The sequence below is a fragment of the Plasmodium relictum genome (assembly GCF_900005765.1).
Source record: "Plasmodium relictum strain SGS1 genome assembly, chromosome: 11".
Classification (NCBI taxonomy): Eukaryota; Apicomplexa; class Aconoidasida; order Haemosporida; family Plasmodiidae; genus Plasmodium; species Plasmodium relictum.
Genome location: NC_041689.1, coordinates 1,544,468 through 1,565,848, shown reverse-complemented (window position 1 = coordinate 1,565,848; position 21,381 = coordinate 1,544,468). Strand labels below are relative to the sequence as shown.

The 21,381-nt window shown below is 17.2% G+C and overlaps 4 protein-coding genes across 4 annotated transcripts; 2 read left to right on the top strand and 2 right to left on the bottom strand.

Annotated features, from left to right (window-relative positions):
* Window positions 1-61: 61 nt before the first annotated feature.
* On the bottom strand, window positions 62-3,247 carry PRELSG_1140900 (G-protein associated signal transduction protein, putative; the record flags this gene model as incomplete). The annotated part of the gene is made up of 13 exons (XM_028677698.1): window positions 62-94; window positions 179-244; window positions 354-416; window positions 488-544; window positions 630-690; window positions 788-922; window positions 1,048-1,137; window positions 1,237-1,309; window positions 1,394-1,431; window positions 1,665-1,772; window positions 2,026-2,130; window positions 2,224-2,549; window positions 2,663-3,247. The coding sequence occupies 13 exons, from the start codon at window positions 3,245-3,247 to the stop codon at window positions 62-64; spliced, it is 1,740 nt and encodes a 579-aa protein (XP_028534061.1).
* A 642-nt stretch (window positions 3,248-3,889) lies between these two features.
* COQ2 (para-hydroxybenzoate--polyprenyltransferase, putative) lies at window positions 3,890-5,275 on the top strand (the record flags this gene model as incomplete). The annotated part of the gene is made up of 1 exon (XM_028677697.1): window positions 3,890-5,275. One exon carries the CDS (start codon window positions 3,890-3,892, stop codon window positions 5,273-5,275), a length of 1,386 nt encoding a protein of 461 aa, XP_028534060.1.
* Window positions 5,276-5,980: 705 nt separating this feature from the next.
* SAS6 (spindle assembly abnormal protein 6, putative) lies at window positions 5,981-8,726 on the bottom strand (the record flags this gene model as incomplete). Its single annotated transcript, XM_028677696.1, has 5 exons — window positions 5,981-6,033; window positions 6,116-6,162; window positions 6,239-6,341; window positions 6,435-6,527; window positions 6,644-8,726. 5 exons carry the CDS (start codon window positions 8,724-8,726, stop codon window positions 5,981-5,983), a joined length of 2,379 nt encoding a protein of 792 aa, XP_028534059.1.
* A 3,074-nt stretch (window positions 8,727-11,800) lies between these two features.
* On the top strand, window positions 11,801-20,824 carry PRELSG_1140600 (conserved Plasmodium protein, unknown function; the record flags this gene model as incomplete). Its single annotated transcript, XM_028677695.1, has 1 exon — window positions 11,801-20,824. The coding sequence occupies one exon, from the start codon at window positions 11,801-11,803 to the stop codon at window positions 20,822-20,824; it is 9,024 nt and encodes a 3,007-aa protein (XP_028534058.1).
* Between the last annotated feature and the right edge of the window lie 557 nt (window positions 20,825-21,381).

Sequence of the window (21,381 nt, the reverse complement as noted above, 5' to 3'; positions counted from 1 at the left end):
AATATATAAAAAAAAAGAAAAAGTAAAAAAAAAAAACACTTCACAATAATCTGACAAAAACTTAAAAATTTTTTGTTTTATGTAACTTTGGTACCTAAGAAAAAAAATGAGTATTCATATAATTTTATTTAAAAATATATTTTTTTTAATTTTTTTTTTATTTTTATTTTAAAAATACCCATAATATTGCTCTATATTTTGATGCATTTGTAACGTGCTCGTTTTCTAATCTAAAACAAATCCACTAAAAAAAAAAAATATATATATATATATATATATTGAAACTAAATTTAAAAAATTGGTAAATATTTTGTGTTAGAAATTTTAATGATAATATATAAAATGAAACTTACTATAGATCTTCTTAAAACCTCAATAAACATAAGAAAAAATGTTATTAAAAAGGAATTTATTTCCTAAATTTTAAATAAAATGAAAAAATATATATATATACAAGTATATAATTATGTTATATTCAAATATATACTTTATTTTCAAAAAGGTTTATAGGCATAATAGTAATTGCCCATGTTAATCTAAAAATCTAAGAACAAAAATTAAAAATAATTATTTCTAATTAAATGTGAGCAATTCTTCTATTAAATTTTTTTTTTTTCCAATTTTTTTACTAAATTAAGAAATCCTCCAATATAATAATAATGGGGTGGATACATTATGTTATTATTCTTTCTATACAAAATGAAGTCATAATAAATATAAAAAATATATATTTTATGTATATATATAAAAAAAATATATATTTTTTTTTTTATAATTACTTTATTACCTTAATAAATTATCGTATTCTTTTAGAAGACCCCAATCACAGTATAAATCCCAAATATACATATAGGTTGAACCAACTACATAAGCACAAACTAGAATTAATTTACTTGTATAAATATCAAAACCAAAATATGACCTAATGAAAATAAAATATATATATATTAATATTTTTTTAATTTTATTTATATCTATTATTTTATTTCTTTTCTTATTTATACTTTATTATCTTTATTTGATTTTTTTTTTTTTTTCTTCTAGTACCAATTAAAAGAAGTACATATTACTATAATGATTCCAGATAAATATTTTAGCATATTATAGATATGTAATTTTTCTCTTTCGTTATTATATCTAAACAAAAAAAAAAAAAAAATTATAAATGTGTAAAATAAATTTTATAAAAATAACAGATAAATTAACATTTTTTATTAATTTACTTTTTACGATTACCTAATGATACATTGACATAATCTAAGATAAAAAGGTAATCCTATGAAAATGGGATTTATATAACTTTCCATCACTACATATATAAGAAAATAAAAAAAATAAAAAAATTAATTTGTTTTTTTAAATCTATTGTAAAATTTTTATAATTTCAATTTACCTGGGCATCTTGCAGGAATTCTTGTATCTAGATGGTTTCTAAAAGAACAAAAAAAAAAAAAAAAAATAAAAGACAAAAAGTATATATGAATTATTAATTCAAATATGTATCATATAAAATTAAAAATATGAATATATGAATATATGAATATATATATATATAATTAAAAAATATACATTTATAAAAAGTAATTTATTTATATTTAAGATTTTGTATTATTAAGGTGAAGTAATTTTTTTAAAGATATTTTTATTTCTTTTTTTTTTCATACAAAAGAAAACAAATGAAATATTGAATATCTGAGAATGTTTTTGACAAACTTGTTAATATGTCTCCAATAATATTATCAAGAAGATTTACATTTTTAACTAAAAATATGCTATAGAAAAAAAAATAAAAATTAACTTTTTATTTGGTTGAATTTTTTTTTTTTTTTTGTGTTATTTTAAATAACATTCCTAGATTATTACCCGCTTAAAAGAACTCGCAGAAGAGAAGAAAATATAAAATTTTTTTTTTTTGATTTATAAAAATTAAAAGGAAAAATAGTTGTACAAAATAAAAGAACAAAAAGAATTACTAAGTGAAATATTATGTTTGGAAAAATGTTAAATTGAAACAATAAATCTAACAAAAATATTAATAAAGATAACGTTGTTAGAAAAAGATGAAATATTACATAATTTATCAAGTAATAATATTCATCCACTATTATTTTATTTAAATCTAAAATATACCTATAAATAAAATAAAAATAATGAAATATTATATATACATATATATATATATATATATATATGTTTTCCTTTTTCTTTTTTTTATATTTATACGTAAAATTTACTCCATATAACTGCATAATAAAAACTGCTCCAAAAATGAATAAAAAGAAAAAATTTAAAATATATAATAATCTATAAATTGGTAAAATTGACAAGATAACATCAATATTTATATTATTTATATTTATATAAAGTAATATAAAAGCATTTATAATTAAAGTTATTAATATTCCACATAAAAAATAAATTATTCCTTTATATTTTCCAATATTTTCTATTTTATTCTTAACGTAAATTTTAAAATTTATTAAATCTAATTTTTCATAGTCATCTCCTTTTTTTTTTTGTATAGATAAATAAGTTAATTTTATTTTTTTCTAAATAAAAGAAAAAAATAATAAGAAATAAAAAATATAGAATTATTAATAATTAAATATAATAAATATGTAAATACATGTATATTCTTTTTTTTTTTTTTTTTTTTTTTTACATTAAAACTTTCTTCTTTACTTATTTCATGTAAATTGTTATAATATTTTTGATACAAATCTAAAGAGGCAGATGAATTTTCTTTTTTGTTTTTTTTTTTCAAAATTTTGTATACAGACAGGATATTAATATTTAAGTAATTATTCAAGACATCAAATAGATTATATATATTCAAACAATTGATTTTTAATATCTCTATATCTTTTTCATTTATTTTATCCTTATCTAAAAATTTTTTTATTTCATTTAACTTTTTATTTAAAAAGATAAATTCCTGCTCATAATGCTCCTTAACAATTTTAATATAGTTTTCTAAAAGATAAAAAAATAGATAAGAATAATCTATATCCGAAAATTCTAAATTATTTCTTTTATTTTTTTCTTTTGAGATAATATATTCATAGTCTGAATTACACATATTACAAATTTCTTTTATTTCATCATTGTTCTTATCAATCTTATCATATATACTTCTTATTTCTGAATTATATTCCCTTTTTATAATTTTTTTTAAAAATTTATAATCTATATACTTTTGTTCCCATGATTTTATTTTAAGAAGTTTTAATTTTTCAGCATATTTCATTTCAAAATATTATAAAAATTTAGAAAATAATATATATATATATATATTAATATTAATGATTTTTTATATTTTATTTAAATAATAATTATCATAAAATATATGAATTATAAAACCCATTATTATTATATATTTTGATACCTTTGGAATACTCAAATATAAACACAAAAAATGAAGTAATAAACATTTCAAGCATATTATAATAAAAATAAAAAATATATAGCAGAAAAAAAAAAAAAAAAGAATAAAAAAAAAAAAAAATAAAATAAAATAAAATGATAAAAGAGTAAAAAAAAAAAAAAAATAATAATGAAGTAAAAATATAATAAAAAGAAATATAAAAAATTAAAAAAATATTTATTAAGAGAAAAAGAAAAATGCTATGAATAGATTAAAAAATATATAATCAAAAATAAAAGGTTATAGTACAAGAAATTTTTTATTTTAAAAAAAAAAAGTGTAAACTTATTTACACTCCTTTTTTTAAATATTTGAAGAATTTTTAAGTTTATATATATTATTATTATTAAAGAACTTTTACTTTTTATATTATACAAGTTGACATTTTAGAAAACTATATGCAAATAATTATTTTTTCTATTTTTCATATATAAATTCATTAGAAGAAAAAAGACAAAGAAATAAATGAAAAAACAGTTTCAGGATAATTTAAAATTTTCTATAAAATATAATAAATTTGGTTTTTTGCAAAATAAAATAAAAGAAAAGAACAAAATAAAATGTGAATATTTTGCTTCATCTAATAAGAATTCATTTGTTTATATTGAAAAAAAATATTTCACTAGTTATGACAATTGTAATATAGATTTCGTACATAAAAAAAAGGATGTGAAGTTACCAGATTTAAGTGGCTTTATTAAATTACAAAAAAAACATAGAAAAAATAACATTTTAATAAACAAAAAATATAATTTAAATTATTTAGAAAATGTAAGAGATAACACAAAACTGATACAAAAATATAATTATTGCATTAATATGAATAATGAAAAAAAAAAAAAAAGTGATTGTAGTAGCAATATTAGAGAATTAATTAAATCCAATATAAATAGTTATATAATGTTATCAAGACTAAAAATACCGGAAGGAATTCACTTATTATTTTATTCTGCATTATATGGTTATTTTTTAACTTATAATGTTGATAATTTACTAATAAATAATGAAATTAATATAAATGAAATTAATGAAATATTAAAAAATATTGGACTTTTTTTATTTGGTAGTATTAATAGTAGAATTGTTGGTTGCATTATAAACGATTTGTGTGATAGAAATTTTGATAGGCATGTTGAGAGAACAAAAAATAGGCCATTGGCAAATCAAACAATAAGTGTAAAAAAAGCTTTAGTATATTTTGCTATTCATGGATCTTTAGCACTTCTAACATTATGTCAATATAACTACCAGACAATAGGAGTTGGTTTATTTTCAACGTTTTTTATTATGACATATCCATTATTAAAAAGAATAACATATTATGCTCAAGTTTATTTATCTTTTACTTTTAATTTAGGATTTTTAATTACATCTAGTATTAATTTAAACATTTTTAATAATATGATTCCACTTTCTATAAGCTTTTTACCTCTGTGTTTATTAACCATCATATATGATACTATTTATGCTCATCAAGATAAAAAAGACGATTTAAAGTTAAATTTAAAATCATTAGCTATAAAATGGGATAAAAATACATTAAAATACTCTAAATTTTTGGCATTCAACATGCTATATTTATTTTATTTAACTGGATATCTATTCAATATTCATTATTCTTATTATATTTTGTCTACATTTAATATATTATATTTATATTATAATATAAATCAATGTTCCTTAAATGATAAAGAAAAATGCATGAAATTTTTTAAAAAAAGTAAAAATATTTTGCTTTTAATTGCTCTTTCAGCTTTTATTGCTAAATCTTGTGAACTATGGGAGAAAAAAAAAAATAATAAAATAAAAGATAAAGAAATGCAAAATGAGATAAAAAAAGTAGATTTATGATTACAAAAAAAAAAAAATTATGAAAAATAAATTGTATTTTTAGGAACAATTATATAATTTTTAAACTTCTATATAGTTGTTTAAACAAAATAAAACAAAAAAATTACAGTAATTCAAAGAAAAATATTTTAAAACTAAAATTTTTTACTTTAATTAAAAATGTTTCAAAAAAAAGAAATACCTTTTTCTTTTTTTCTTTTAAAATAGTATGTAGCGTTGCTTTTATTTTTTTATATAATATTTTTATTATTTTTAATTTATGTAATTTTTATGCTTTATAATTTTATTTTAATAATTGTTTTATTTTGAAATTTGTTATATTTTATCTATTAATATTTTGATTTTTTGATTTAAAAAATAAAATTATAATATTATGTCACTGAAGAAAAAAAATTTATAAAATTTGTTTTCTAAATATTGTTAAAAGAAAATAATAATAAAATATTACATTATGAAATATTTCAAAAAAAAAAATAATAAATAACATAATTTTATATGTCTATATATATATATATAAAGTTCATTATATTTAAATACTAGAAAAAAAAAATTAAAACAAAAACAAAAAAAAAGAGAAGAAAAAGAAAAAAAAAAAGATTTAGTTAAATATAGTAAAATAATGTAAAAATAATAAAAAAAATTTCATGTTTAAAAAATTATACTCAAAATCTTATATCTAAAATAATAAGAAAAAAAGGATAAATTCTAAATTCCTGGTGGAATAAATTTCACAGGTTTATTGTATCTATCATTGATATCTAAAAAAATATTAAAAAAATTATAATAGAAAATGAGTTTATGTATTTACTTATTATTACACTTCATTATCTTTATAATTACCTAAAGTTGCTATTTTCCCAGTTATTAAATTTAAATTATTCATGTTACTATAAAATAAAAAAGAAAAAATAAAATAAATAAATAAAATAATTCGTTTAAATTCGTATATTTTTTTTTATTTACCTTTCCGGTGTATATGTGGGAACAGTACTGTTTTTTAAATTTGCTTTTAATTTAGTAAACAGATCCTTATCTAATAAATTAGTATCTATTGGTAAATTTATACCTATAATAAAAAATATCAAAATATATATATTAGATAAATTTCTAAATATAATTTCATTTACTTTTTTTATTATTTTAAATTATGACATTATACCTGATAAACCATTAGGTGCTCCTAGATTACCTAATTTGGTAGAATACTGATCCAAATTTTTATTTGTTATCTCTTTATTTAATCTTAAATTAACTAAAAATATAAATATATATATATATATATATATATATATATATATAAAACATATTTTTCATTTGCTTTATTGCATATTAATAACAAAAATAATTTTTTTTTAAATAGATTCTAACCTTCTCTGGATATATTTAATTCTTTAATTATTTCTTCATTTTTTCTTTTTAAGTTATCAACTTCTCTTTTTAAGTTCTCTTCAGAAGAACACTTTTCATTTAATTTTATTTGAAGTTCTCTTATATCATTTTGTAATTTATTAATTTCATTTATATTTTGTGAACTTGTTTTTTCGATATTTTCATGTTCTAATGTTTTAGTTTTCAATTTATCTTTCATTTTTTTTAATTGATTTTGTAATTTTGTTATTATATCATTTCCTTTATTTATTTCATCAATTGCAATATTTATTTCTTTTTCTAATTTTACATTTCTTTCTTTATACCTTTTAAGCTCTGATTCTAACGTACTATTACTTATTTTTATATTTTCAAAGCTAGAATTGTTGGATAAATTACTTTCACATTCTTTCTCATACTTACTTTTTAAATTATTGAATTCTATTGTAAATGTATTCTTATATTTTTCTAATTCATTTTTTTCATTTTCAATATTTTCTTTTTCTTTTAGGAGTTTTAAAAAATTTATATTTTTTTCCTCTAATTCATTTTTCATTGTTTTTACTTTACTATTTAAATTGAAAATTTGTTTTTCATTATTTTCATTTAATTCATTTAAATCGTTGAATTTATTTTTAAAATTTTCTAAATCCTTTTTCAATTCATCATTTTCATTAGTAAATTTTTCGTCTTTTTTATCAATAATTTTTTGATATTCTTCTTTTAAATTATTTATTTCATTTATGTGTTTTTCTTTTAAATTATTTATGTCATTATTTAGTGCACTATTAAAATCATTCTTTAATGTTTTAATTGTATTTTCTAATTTTTCAATAGTATTTTCTAAATTTTTTATTTCCATGCTACCCTTATTATTATTAATAATTTCTTCATTTAATTTTTTAATTATTTCTTCATTGTATTCTTTAATATATTTTAAATTATTACATAAATACTTAATAACATTTTCATTATCAGCTTTTTTCAAAATTAAAGACAAGTGTGTTAATTCTTTGAACTGATTTATTTCTACTAGATTTAATATAGCATTTTCTACAGCTTTATTTTTTTCATTTTTGTAATGATTAAAGTTATTTAATTTGTTATATGTGTTTTCATTTTCTCCATTTAGATTAAAATTATTATTTTGATCATTTGTTTTATTTTCAAATATTAAAACAGCATTTAATCTCTGATCATCTATGTCTTCATACTGTTCACATTCGAGAACACATTCTTCTAATAAATCAATGAATTTAAAGGGAAATAAATTAAAATTTATAACTAATTTTTGTTCTTTTTTTATTTTTTCATAATTTTCTTCAAATAGATCTAAATAATAAAAGAATGATTCATTTTTATCATCAGACAACTCCAAGCGCATGTACTGTTTCCCTGATAAACTTTTTAGTGTATTAATTTTTACTATCAAAAAATGAGTATAATCATTATCTCTCTCATTTTTTAAATGAAATCTTATTTTTTTGCAATAAATTAATCCATTTTTATCATATTTGTTATATATGAAACTCATATCTATATTGCTATATAATTTCAATGAATTATTAAATTTATCTTCATTGATAGTATTAAGTGAACTTTTATTTTTTGTATTATTAATTAAATCATTATAAGTTTTGTTATTAGATATATTATCCATATAATTGTTATTTTTATTTTCGTAATTATTTTTTATTTGATTTACTGAAGAATTATTTTCTATATTGTTTAAATTAGATATGTATATTGAGTTGTCATTTGACATATTTACGAAATGGCTCATTTTGTCATTTTTAACTATATAATCACAATTATTACCATTTGAATAAGAGTAATCACTATAATTATGTAATGAATTCATATTTGCTTGGTTTTTTATATTATTAACATTTGTGTATTTTTCATTATAAGCTTTTAATGACTCTTCATTTAATTGGATATTTAATTTATTGTTGAAATTGTTTTCAGCATTTTCATTAAAATTTAAATTAATATTTCGATTATTTAAATGTGTTGTTTGATTATTTTTTAGCATATCATAAAACTTTTTTCTATTAATTATTTCTTCATCACTTATGTTCATAATATTGAAATAAATATATGTATATTATTTTTTTTTTTTTTTTTTTTAAAAAAATTAATTGTAATTTAAGTAATAAATGAATGAATTTTTATTAAAATATATTTATACATTCAATATTAAAAAATTATTTTTATGTATTCTCTAATAAGAAAAAAAAAAATATGTATTAAAGGACGCGTTTTAAAAAAATATATATATATATTTATGCAAAAATAAAGTGAAATTTTTTTTTCAAAATCCAAACTTATTATTTATTAAAAGAATTTTATTATTTAATTTGCTTTAATGTATATAATATTTTTTATGAATTACATAATTTAAAGAAATTTCCTTAAATTTTGCGCAAATATATTTTTTATAATTTTATTTACTTGGAATTTTTATAATTTAAAAAAAAAATGTATATATATATATATATACATTATTAGTATTAAATGTTCTTATTAAGGATATTTTAAAAGGAAAAAAGAAAATAATCAAATAAAATATGCATATGCACTAAATCGAATTAAAAAAAATATATATTTTTTTATTATTGAAATAAACAATAATTGTTTTCATTATTAAAATAAAGTGTAAATTTTTAATATTATAAAAATTATAATTTATTATTCTTATTTATTTAAATTTTCATAATGCACCTATTTAAATAATATATTTTAAATTAAAATTTTTTAATATTATATATTTTATATTTCATTTGTCTAAATATTAAAACGCTCTCATTAAATTCACTAAGAAATGGATTATAAAAAAAATTTCATTTTAAATCATTAATTTTAAATTTTAAAATAGGTCTACTCATTTTCTAGAAAAAAAAAGAAAAAACGAACGGAAAAAAATAAACAAAAAAAAAAAAAAATATAAAGTATTCTAATTTTACATAACCAACTAATGTAATTTACAAAAAGTGAAATGTGTGTATAATACTTTATTTTTCTTTATTAATAATATTTTATTAAATTTAGTAAATCGAAATATGAATATTTAATTGTATTTTCTTTTATTGTTATTATTATTATTTACGAATAAAGTTCTCTAATTAAATTCTTATAATTAAAAAATATGTAAACTAATAAAAAAAAAAATACACAAAATAAAATGGAAAAATGTTTATTCTTCAATTAAGCTTGAATAAAAAAAAAATATTCTTAGGTCTTGTGCACATGCACATTTGTGCGTACAATAATCAAAATATCAAAAAAAGTTGCACATTTATTATTTTTATTCTATTTTTATTTTATTTTATTTTATTTATTTTTTTTTTTTTTTTTCTAATAATATAATCCTTTTATTAAAAAAACCTTGTAATAATTACATTTTTTGTTTAATTTTTTATTTTTATTTTATTTTTTTTTTTTGTATTAAGAAAATGAAATAAAGTATTTCACAAAAATGTTAAATTGATATAAGAAAAAAATATGTCTATTTTTTTTTTCTTATATAATTTGTAAATTGTTTATTCTAACTATATATATATATATATATATATATTTATTTCCCACAGCTTTATTACCATTATTTTCCTTGTCTTAACATTTTCTCTCTTTTTATTTTTTCTCTTTTTCTCTTTTTCTGCTTTTTTCTTTTTTCTTTTACTTTTTTGCTGTATTTTCCTTTAACTTTTATTCCTTTTTTTATTTTTTTTTGTTTTTTTTGTTTTTTTGTTTTTTTTTTGTTTTTTTGTTTTTTTTTTTGTTTTTTATTTCTATAAATCTTCTTTGTTTTGTGGATACAAAATTTTGTATGCAATCTGATTTTATTATGATAATTTTTTTTCCTTTTTCATTTTTCTAAATAAAGTTGTGAACATGCTATATAATTTTTTGTTGTCTTTATTTTTTCATTTGGCTTTTTTTTTAAATGAATAAAGCTTGAAATATTAGATAATACTAATATTTTCATAATATGCATGTATACTTAAAAATACGCCTGGAGAATATTTTGACTTTTTTTTTTTTTTTATTATTTTTTAAAAATACAACCAAGCTTAAAAACATAAATACAACTAATTTTAATTAAATATATATCTATCCTTTTTTATTAGAAAAGTCATAACATTTATATAACTTTAAATGTATATATTTTTAGAATACATAAACGTAACTTTAAATCATTTAAAAAAAATTTAATTTTTTTTTTTTTTGTTATAGTATAAATCTATTATTTTTTTTTCTTTTTTTTTTGTGTATTTATATATTTGCATCTTCAATTTTTATAAACCTTTTCTTTTTCATAAAAATATAAAATATGAATAAAAATTTTATAACAATTTTTCATATTTTAAAATAATTTTTTTTAGAATAATTACATATAGAACAAAATTACATATAATTTGTTTTAGTGAATTAATAAAAAATTATAATATATATATATATATAATGTTTATACATTTCTTATTTGTTATAGACATAAAAATAAAAAAACATTCAAACATTATATGATTATATTCTTTTTTGTTACACATATATATATGTACATATTATTTTCTACTATTTTTATATGTACTAGAATATGCATATATAGAAGAAAAATAAATTAATTTTTATCAATACGAAGAAAATTTTATTTTTTACGTTATAAAATAATTTTGTTTAAAAATAAAATAATATTACTAATATTGAATAGAATAATTTATTTTTTATTTCTTTTTCTTTTTTGTAATTGAAAAACTTAATTTGTTAAATCACTAGCAAATATTTCATTAATGTCTCTCCTTTATTTATAGATCTACTAATACTACATTTTTTTTTCTTTTTTTTTTTGTTTGTTTATACTATTTTTAAGTTATACCTATTAATAATATTGAAAGACTATATACATTTTATATATACTTAAAATGTATAATATTTTATTTTTTTTTTTGTAATGTGAATTAATTATAAAATTACATATTTGAAGCTTATATGTATTTTAATTTTAAATATACTCTACATATACATATATATATATATTCAATATAATTATTAGAATACAAATATATATTGAATTATATGATTCATACCAAACAATTATTAAATCTAGAAAAAAAAATATATATAAATAATATATGTAACAAGTAAATTTTTGTGGCTATGTTTTTAGAACAAGAATCAAAACAAGATATTAAAAACAATCAGTATGGAGTCCCCTATGAATATTGTTATAGTACAAATTGCTTCAATGACTATGAATTAAGAAACAAAGAACAAAATGATTATGAGCATAAATGTAAAATGAAATATGACAAACTTTTAGGACTTGGAGTAAATTATAAGCCAAAGAGTACCATATATGATAAAAACAATAAAAAATTAGTATTGAAAAAATACTATAAGAAAAGTGAATATAATAATATGAATAACAGAAATGATAATTATAGTTTTTCTAGTATTAACTATCCTAATAGAAAAAATATAAATAAAACTTCGAAAAGCTCTTTTACATTAAGTAAAAATAACAAAGATACCAATATTGGTAATAGTTCTTATATATGTAAATACGAAAATAAAATAAATAATTGTGAAATTAACAATGATAATAGAAATACTGATAACAATGATGCTTCAAACTATGATCACAAAACTAAGGAATATTCTAGGAATAGTAATCTTGATAAAATTAAAGACAGTGGCAAAATAATTAAAAATAATGTAAATGATGAAGGAACAAATATAAATAAAAATTTCTGTATTCTAAAAGAAGATTTTTTGTCTAATAATAGTAATATAAATTTTCAATATACAAAAGATATGAATGAAAATAAAAATACATTGACTTCTAAATTTTTCTATGTTAACACAAACAATAATCATGAATGTAACAACAATGAAAAAAATAAAGAAATTATATTTTTAGAAAATAATAAAGATAAAACAATAAATATTTTAAATAAAGAATCACGTGATTATTCTAAATATACAAATTTAAATACAGTTGAACTAAATAATTCAGACAAAAATGTAGAAAAAAAAAACACTCCAAAACCTGAAGATCCTTTACGTGTAAATTCAAATGAAGTTAATGAAAATAAAATTGAATATAATAAAGGAAAAAAAAACTTTGAAAAAATAAATCATAATATTAATTTAAATCAAAATTTAGATATTTATTCTAATGATAAATCTTTATTACAATTAAAGAATGAAAACCACTTAATATCCAAATCACATTCTGATATTTCTTCCAATATACTCCCAAAAGAGTATGATAAAAAAAGTATTTACTTAAAAAGCAAGGGTAATGATATTAATAAATATGGTAAGAAAATTGTTTCACTTGAAAAAAATAGTTTTGAGAATATTAATAAAAAAAAAAATTATAAAAATGTAGTTTATAATCATTTATTTAATGATAATGAACGAAACGTAGATTGTGCGAAAAAAAATCCTTCCAGTAATACATTTAATAGTTATAATTCAAATAGCAAAGCTGTATATCTTACTAATAAATTAAAATATAAACCTTATAAAAATAATCTAACAAAAATAACAAATAAAAGTAAAGATAATAAAATTTACAGCAACACTAATAATACAAAAATTAATGAGGCTAATGAAACAAATTATGTGAAATTCATTTCCAATGGAGACAACGACGTTTCTTCTGAAGTTAGAAATTCTGACACATTAAATATCCATCCTAATTTAAAAAATAAACAAAAAAAAAGTAAAATTGATCATCCACCCAATAATAGCTCAAATCCAAAATTGTACTTAAATGACGCTTTTTCATCAAATAATACCAAATCAGCAAATAAAAAAAAAAGAAGCAACAAAAATTTTAATTTAAATTTATGTAATGCATGTTTAAATATTGATGATGAAATTTATGTAAAACAAATTAAAGAAATTATTGATAGAGAAATAAATTTATCAGACGAAGATCCTCATATTTTATCAGAATTAAAAAAATGCAATATCCTTAATTCATGTATTTTCAATAATTTAAAAAATGCTGGCAATTTTCGTAAAGGAGGATTGACATGGGCGGTTTATTTTAACAGTAATAAAGCTAATAAACATGATAAAAGTGAAATAAATAACGGTATATTAAACGATAAACCTATAGATAAGCCAACTTACAACAATAGCATCAGTACAAAATGTTCAAAGGAAACGATAACAAATTATGATCAGTTATATAAGGAAAAACAGAATTTAAATATATACAATAGTACTAATGATAATGAATCTTATTATTTAGAATTAATAAATCATAATATTTTTTATAATGATAAATATATAATAGAACCAATCATTGAAAATACTTGGCTTAAAAAAGTTTTGTTAATAATTAAAAAAGAATCATTAGATTTAGATTCCTTTTTTTTCAAACTAAAATATTATTTTTATAAATCAGTCTTATTTTTATATCAGGAAGGAATTAAATCTTACTTAGGGGATGTAGCTAACCAAATGAAAATTTATATTAATTATAATTTTTGGTCAGCTTCTGAAATTGCATATATTTTATGCCAACTAACAAATTTATGTAATATCCAAATTGAGATGAGAGTAAAAGGGGAAGTTGGTTGTGTAATTTATTTAAATGAAGAACCTAAAGGTTTTCAGGGTTTTGTCGATAGTCATGATTTAAATGATACTTTTAGTAAAAAAGACTGGTTATTGTTACATGAATTTGCTATAAAAATGATGCAATATAAAAAAGAGAATAATGAAGAAATGAATAAAGAAAATAACTGTAAAAATGATAAAACAGATAATTTTTCTTATATATATGAAGATGAGAATATAAATTTAGAAGAAGATTGTAGAGAAAATAATAAGTCTCTAGAAGAACAAGAACAAGATAGAAACACAACTTTAGAAAATAAAGATTCAAGTTTGTTGAATAATCAAACATGCTCTATTGCATGCATATATAAAAAGAATCATATGAAAAATTTAGAACAAATAGAAAGAAAAAATACTTTTAATAATAGTAATCATGTAAAAAATATCACAAGTGATAAAATGGAAGATTTCCTAAAGTACTCTAACAATGAAAATAAGATGCTATTGAATAATTCTCCTAATACCAATGAATGTATTTTTTGTTCTCCTTCTAACAAAAAATTAAAATCATATATGTTTAATGGAGGTAGATATGCATTTGCTGCAAAATTAAAACAAGAAATTAAGCATTTTAAATCTAAAAGATTAGGTGATATTATACATTTAGTTCAATTAGCTATACATAAAGGAATCTTTGTATATTCTCAGAGAATTTTATTGCCTGTTTCTGCTTGTGAAAAAAGTGCTGATGATCTTTATCCCAAAGTTAAAAATTTTAATTATGAAATATGTGAAACGTTAGGAGAAGTTTTACGTATTATTTCTTTATTAGTTGACCATAAACAGAATGGATTAGTTTTAGCACAACTAAAGCAGCAGTTTATTCTTCAATTTAAAAAAGAACTAAATAGTTTGCATTTTGGTTATAAAAAATTACAAAATTTGTTGCTATCAGAACCTTTTAATAAATATTACAAATTATATATACCGAATTGCAATTTACATAGGACTCATATTCAACATAAAAAATATAAAACGCCTGAAAATTGTAAAATATTTAAAAAAGAAAATGTAAATTTAAAAAATGATTTAGAATTTATTAGTAATCATGAATTTTATAATGAATATGATTCCAATTCTGATTCTGATTCTGATTATGATGATGATGAAGATGATAATGACAATAACAGTGGTGATGATGATAGTTATAATGATAATCATAATGATGAAGAAAATGAAGAAGATCAGGTAAAGGAAGAAAGAAAAGAAGAGAAAATAGAAGATAAACAGGAAAAAGAAAAAAAAAACCATGAAGAACAAAATAAGGAAAATAACGAAATAAATAAAAAAGCTATTGAAGTTATTGATTTCAAAGACATTAAATATGAGGATAATCAACTTTGTGAATCTGACAAATATTCTAAAGATATGAATAAAAATAATTCAGAAATTAATGAAGTTGATGAAGAAAATAAAAATAGTTCTAATAATTTTAATAAGCCAACAATAAACAATTGCAATGAAATAATTAATAATAAAAACCTCACCCCCCAAAAAAAAGAAGTATATAAGCAAAACGGAGATTCTTTAACTGATTTAAATAAAAATCATGATAACAGTAATAAAAAAAATAATTTTCTAAAAAATGATAATATCAAGAATTTTGAAGATGATAGTATAGTTTTGAAGAGTTTGAGTCCAAGTGAAGAAAGCTATGTGGAATATGAGAAGGAAGAAAGTAAAAAAATATTGTCATTTATCCAAACTGAAAGAGAAAAGAATAAGGAATTTGAAATGAAAAAAAAAGAAGATATTTATGATGAAAATAAGAAAGAAATATATGAAAATAATAAGGAAAATCATAATGACATATCCAATAGAGTAAATAAAAGTAGCAATTCTGGAGAAAATAAGAATTCAAATAATAATAAGAGTGATAAAGAAATAATTGAGAAAAATTTGAATAATGATTTAAATTATAATAATAGTGAAAGAATAATTAATAAAAATAATAAAAACAAGGATAAGGATAAATTATCAAATAATAATAACAAAAATAAGAAATTATCCACAGAAAAGAAAAAATTGAATAAAAAAATTGAATTAAGTTATAAAAATATAAATAGTTTACCACTATTTATACAAAAAAGTGTAAAAACAATTTTTGAAAATAATAAAGAATATGTATTTGAATTAAATGAGATAGAAAATTCTTCAAGCATAACAGATAATAATAAAGGTACTGACAATAATAATGATATTTATTTAACTATATTTTCCAAGATAAAGGATAAAAAAAAAGAAGAAAATGAAGAATTTAAACAACTAAATGAAAAAGGAGAAGAAAATGAACAAGTAAAAGAAAAAAAAGAGGAAGAAAATAACAATCTAGTAGAAAAAGGAAAAAAAAATTCTAAAATAGTTGAAAATAATAAAATTAGTATTATTAATTCTTTGTATCATTTAGATTTCGAGACAAAAAATAAAAATGTACAAAAATTTAATGAAATAAAAAAAATTTTTTGTAATGTAGATAAAAATAATTTAGTCGATGATGAAAATAAAAACGATGATACAAACTATAATATATGGAATTTTCATTTTAAAAAATATCATTCAGTAGATAACAATAAAAAAAAAAATAATAATTATACTAATGTAATATCAAGAAATGCAACAATTTCACCAATTCTAAATATTTATTCTTTAATAAAAAAATTTAAGACAAAGAAAAGTAATTATGGATTTTTTTTCAATGAAAACAATGAAACTAATAATAATGAGAATAATAAAAATATAAATGACATTTATCATTTAAATTATAATAAAAGTAATATTAATAAAAATGTAAATTACGATTCAGATTTGGATAAAACTAGCATTGATAAGTCATCAGTAAATAGATTGGGGTCTTCTAATATACTGCAGAATTATACATTAGATTTGATAAATGCAAAAAATATAAAAGTAAATAATAAAGATAAAATTAATAATCTTGAGAAAATGAACATTCAAAATTTCGATTATAAAATAAATACTGTAAAAAAAGGAAACTTAAGTAAAATTAATTTAAAATTTAAAAGGGAAAAACAAAATTTTCGTGAATATTTAAATGGTATGGATAGTTATTTTCTCACAACCAACTCTACTATCAAAAATTTAGATAATGAAAAAGATATAAGTGATAATATTAATGATAAAGAAGATATTTCTTCAGATATAATAAAAGGGAAATTTTCTTTTGATGAGAATATTAATAATACTAACTTATATAATTATAATGAATCAGAAAATTTAATAGAAGCATACTTTGAGGAAAACAGTAATGAAATAAAAATTAAAAATGATATTAATAAAAAAAAAGAATCATATAATAAGAAAAATGTTTTTTTATATAATAGTATTAAAGATGAATATTTTGATAATGATCAAAATATTAAAAGTGAAATTATTAATTCTGAAAATAATACTAAAACAAGTACTACCAAAAATATCTCAAATATAGTAAAAATTATAAATGGAAAAATAATGAATAATTTAAATGATACAAAAGAAAAAAATAATTTGCATTTTCTAAAAAATAATTTTGGCAATAATAAAATTAATGATAATAATTTATGTGATATAAATAGTGTAAATAATGAAAAAAAATCATATTATAATTATTTATCAATAAATAATACAAAGAATGAAAACCGAAAGGATTTTTATTTGGAGAAGAAAAATACTATAACAAGAGAGAATGAATACACTAATTTAAAAATATATAATTTTAATGAAAAACTAGAAGATTTGAAGATAGCGAATGACAACAGTAACGTTATTGGTAGTGTTAAACATAATAATTATAGTAACATTAATATCGAAAACATAAATGAATACAACTTTTATAATATAGATAAAAAAAATAGCATTATTAATACTAATAATATTAATTATATTAACGATAAAGACAATAGTGATAATGTTAATAATAATATTCCTAATGATGGCATAATTCAATTTTCATCAAATTATAAAAGCACAAACAATAAAAATTATAATCACTTAATTAATGAAATTATGAAAAAAAAAATAAAACTTAATAATAAAGCAAATTTAATAGAGAATGTTAAAACTATTGATGAAATGCTAAGTATAAATAAAATTGTAAATGAAAAAAACAGTAACAATGAAGAAGACTTTAATGAGAATTATTCGATTGCTAAAAATAATTCCAATTTTACTTCTTCAATAAAAAAAAATTATAATGATTTACTTAAAATGGAGAATACAAAAGAGAGTAAATATCTTTTGAACGAAGAATTAAAAGAAAAAAATATAATCGATTCATTATTATTAAAAAATTACTTGAAAAATAATAAATTAAATAATCTCAATTCTAATATTTTTGGTAATAATCCTAAGAAAAATCCAATTCAGAGAGAAAATATTTCTGATAAATTTCAGAATACTATTAAAATAGTGAGTAAATACACTGACAAAAAAAATGATATAATAAATTATATTTCTGATTTTAATAACGATAACAATATAAATAATAGTTATATGTATAGTATGAATTATTCGGATATAAATGGTAATAGTAAAAACAATTATACTAATTGGGATAAAAGTTTTAATAGAAAGTATAGTGATAAAGAGAATATTTATATTAATAATGAAGATAATTGTGTATATGATCGTGATTATTTTTATTTTAACAACTATAATAGTAATTATTCAGATAAAGATCAAAATTTCTATAGAAATAATAATGAGGGTAGATACATTAATAGCAATGAAAATTTATATATTAATATAAATGAATATAACTGTAAACATAATGATGAAAATTTTTATAATAATACAAATGAAAGAAGTTATAATAATAATGAAAGTTCTAATTTTACTGATAACACAAACAATAACTTTGAAATAAAAGATATTAATAGTTGTAACTATGTTAAAAATATTAATTACTTAAAGAATAATTTAAATATTACCTGTAACAAGAATAGTTGCAATAAATACAGCAATAATAACAATAATAATATTAATATAGTTAATAACAATGATAATGATATTAGTAATATTAATAATAAAATTAGTAATAGTAATAATAATCATAATAATAATGATATTAGTAATATTAATAATAATATTAGTAATAGTAATAATAATCATAATAATAATGATATTAGTAATATTAATAATAATATTAGTAATAGTAGTGATAATAATAATAATAATGATATTAGTAATACTGATTTTAAAAATAGTTATGATCATAAAAATAATAAAGATTTTTCATGCATAGAAAATAATATTTATTTAAATAGTGTAAATCATAGCTATATAGAAAAAGAGAATAATAATATAAATGATAAAAATTATATATATAATGATATTAATATATATGAAAATGAAAATTTAAAAAATTTTAATAACAAGGAAATAAAAAAATTCAATTGCAACAAAATAAATAAAAGTATAGTAATAAATAGCAATGAACTAAAAAGTAATACTTTAGATAAAGATAATTATAATAAAGATGTTTATGATGTCTTTAATAATATAATAATGAATAAAAATTTTACTAATTATAAACATGATGAAAATGATAATTTAAAAATAAAATACAGCACTAATGAAAAAAATTCATCAAATTATTTAGTGAAATTAAATAATTTTTCAAGTACAAATGAAGAAACAAAAATTGATCACAAAAGCAAAAATGAACAAAAAAGTTTTATCTTGAATAATAATGAAAACTTTAAACAGTTAAATGTTATAAATAATTCTCAAGAGTATTTAGATTACTCCTTTAAAAATGGTAATATAAATTATGAGAGCATTGATTTAATAGAAAAAAAAAATGATCAAAGCAATAGTACCTTTTTTTTACAAGAAAACGTAGATGATATAAACTTTTCTAAAAATAAAAATATATATAAATATAATTATATAGAAAAACCATTAAATAGACAATATAAAAAAAATAATTTAACTTATAATTCATTAGAAGAAGAAAGTAGATTAAATGAGCAAAGCATCTTTATTGAAAATAATTATATATTGGATACATATAATAGTAACAAAAAAAATGTTTTCTTTAACAATGGTGCTTTATTAAATAAATATAGTACTATTAAAAAAAACATTCCAATTAATAATAATATATTTTTATCAGATCAGTACAATCAAGTTAGAAAAAATAGTTTTGCTACATGCAATAATTTTGAAATACTGAAAAATAATTTAGAGAGTGAAAAAAAGTATCATAATAAAAAATATTATAATTTTGAAGATAACCAATATTTATCAAACAAAACAGGAAACCATAACAAAATATGCAAAATTAAAAATGCCTTTTCAGAAAGTTTTGACAGCAAATATTTTAAAAATGATTCAAAAAATTTTTTTGGAGCAAATATGAATTTGTCCGAAAATAAAAATTTCAATGATTTAACTTTTTCAAATGATACAAAAAAGTTGTGTTCGTTAATAAAAAATAAAAAAAAAATTAATGTAGATAACAAATTTTTAGAAGATAATAGTAATAATATGAAAAATAAAATATCATTTAGTAAAATTAAAAACTATAATTATTTTAAAAAATAAAAAGCTTTTATAAAAAAAAAAAAAAAAAAAAAAATAAATAAATTACTTATTTGATAAAAAAAAGAATACTAAGTTTTTACTAAAATTTTAAAAAAATGAAGATCAATTGGATTAAATATATCTAAAATATTTTTATCATTACATTTTCTATTAAATAATGAAAAAAATATTTAGAGATGTGTATAATATATATTTACGTTTCAATAAAGATGACTATGTGTGTGTATAAACAAAAAAAAAAAAAAAAAAAAATATAATTAGAAAATAAAATATATTTCTAAACTTTTATATAATATATATAATATTTAAAAAATATAAAATTATTATAGTTTATAAAATATAATTCTATTGTAAAAATTTTATAAAAAGACATATAAAAAAAAAAAAAAAAATGTATATATATATAAAAATTTAAACTAAATAAACATAACAAATTAACACAAATGTATGGTTATTTTTATCCAAACATTAATTATTATATATAATTTTGCTATAAAATTTTTTTTTTTATTTATCTTATTAATAAATGTATTTGTTAATTTTTATTCAAATTCCAA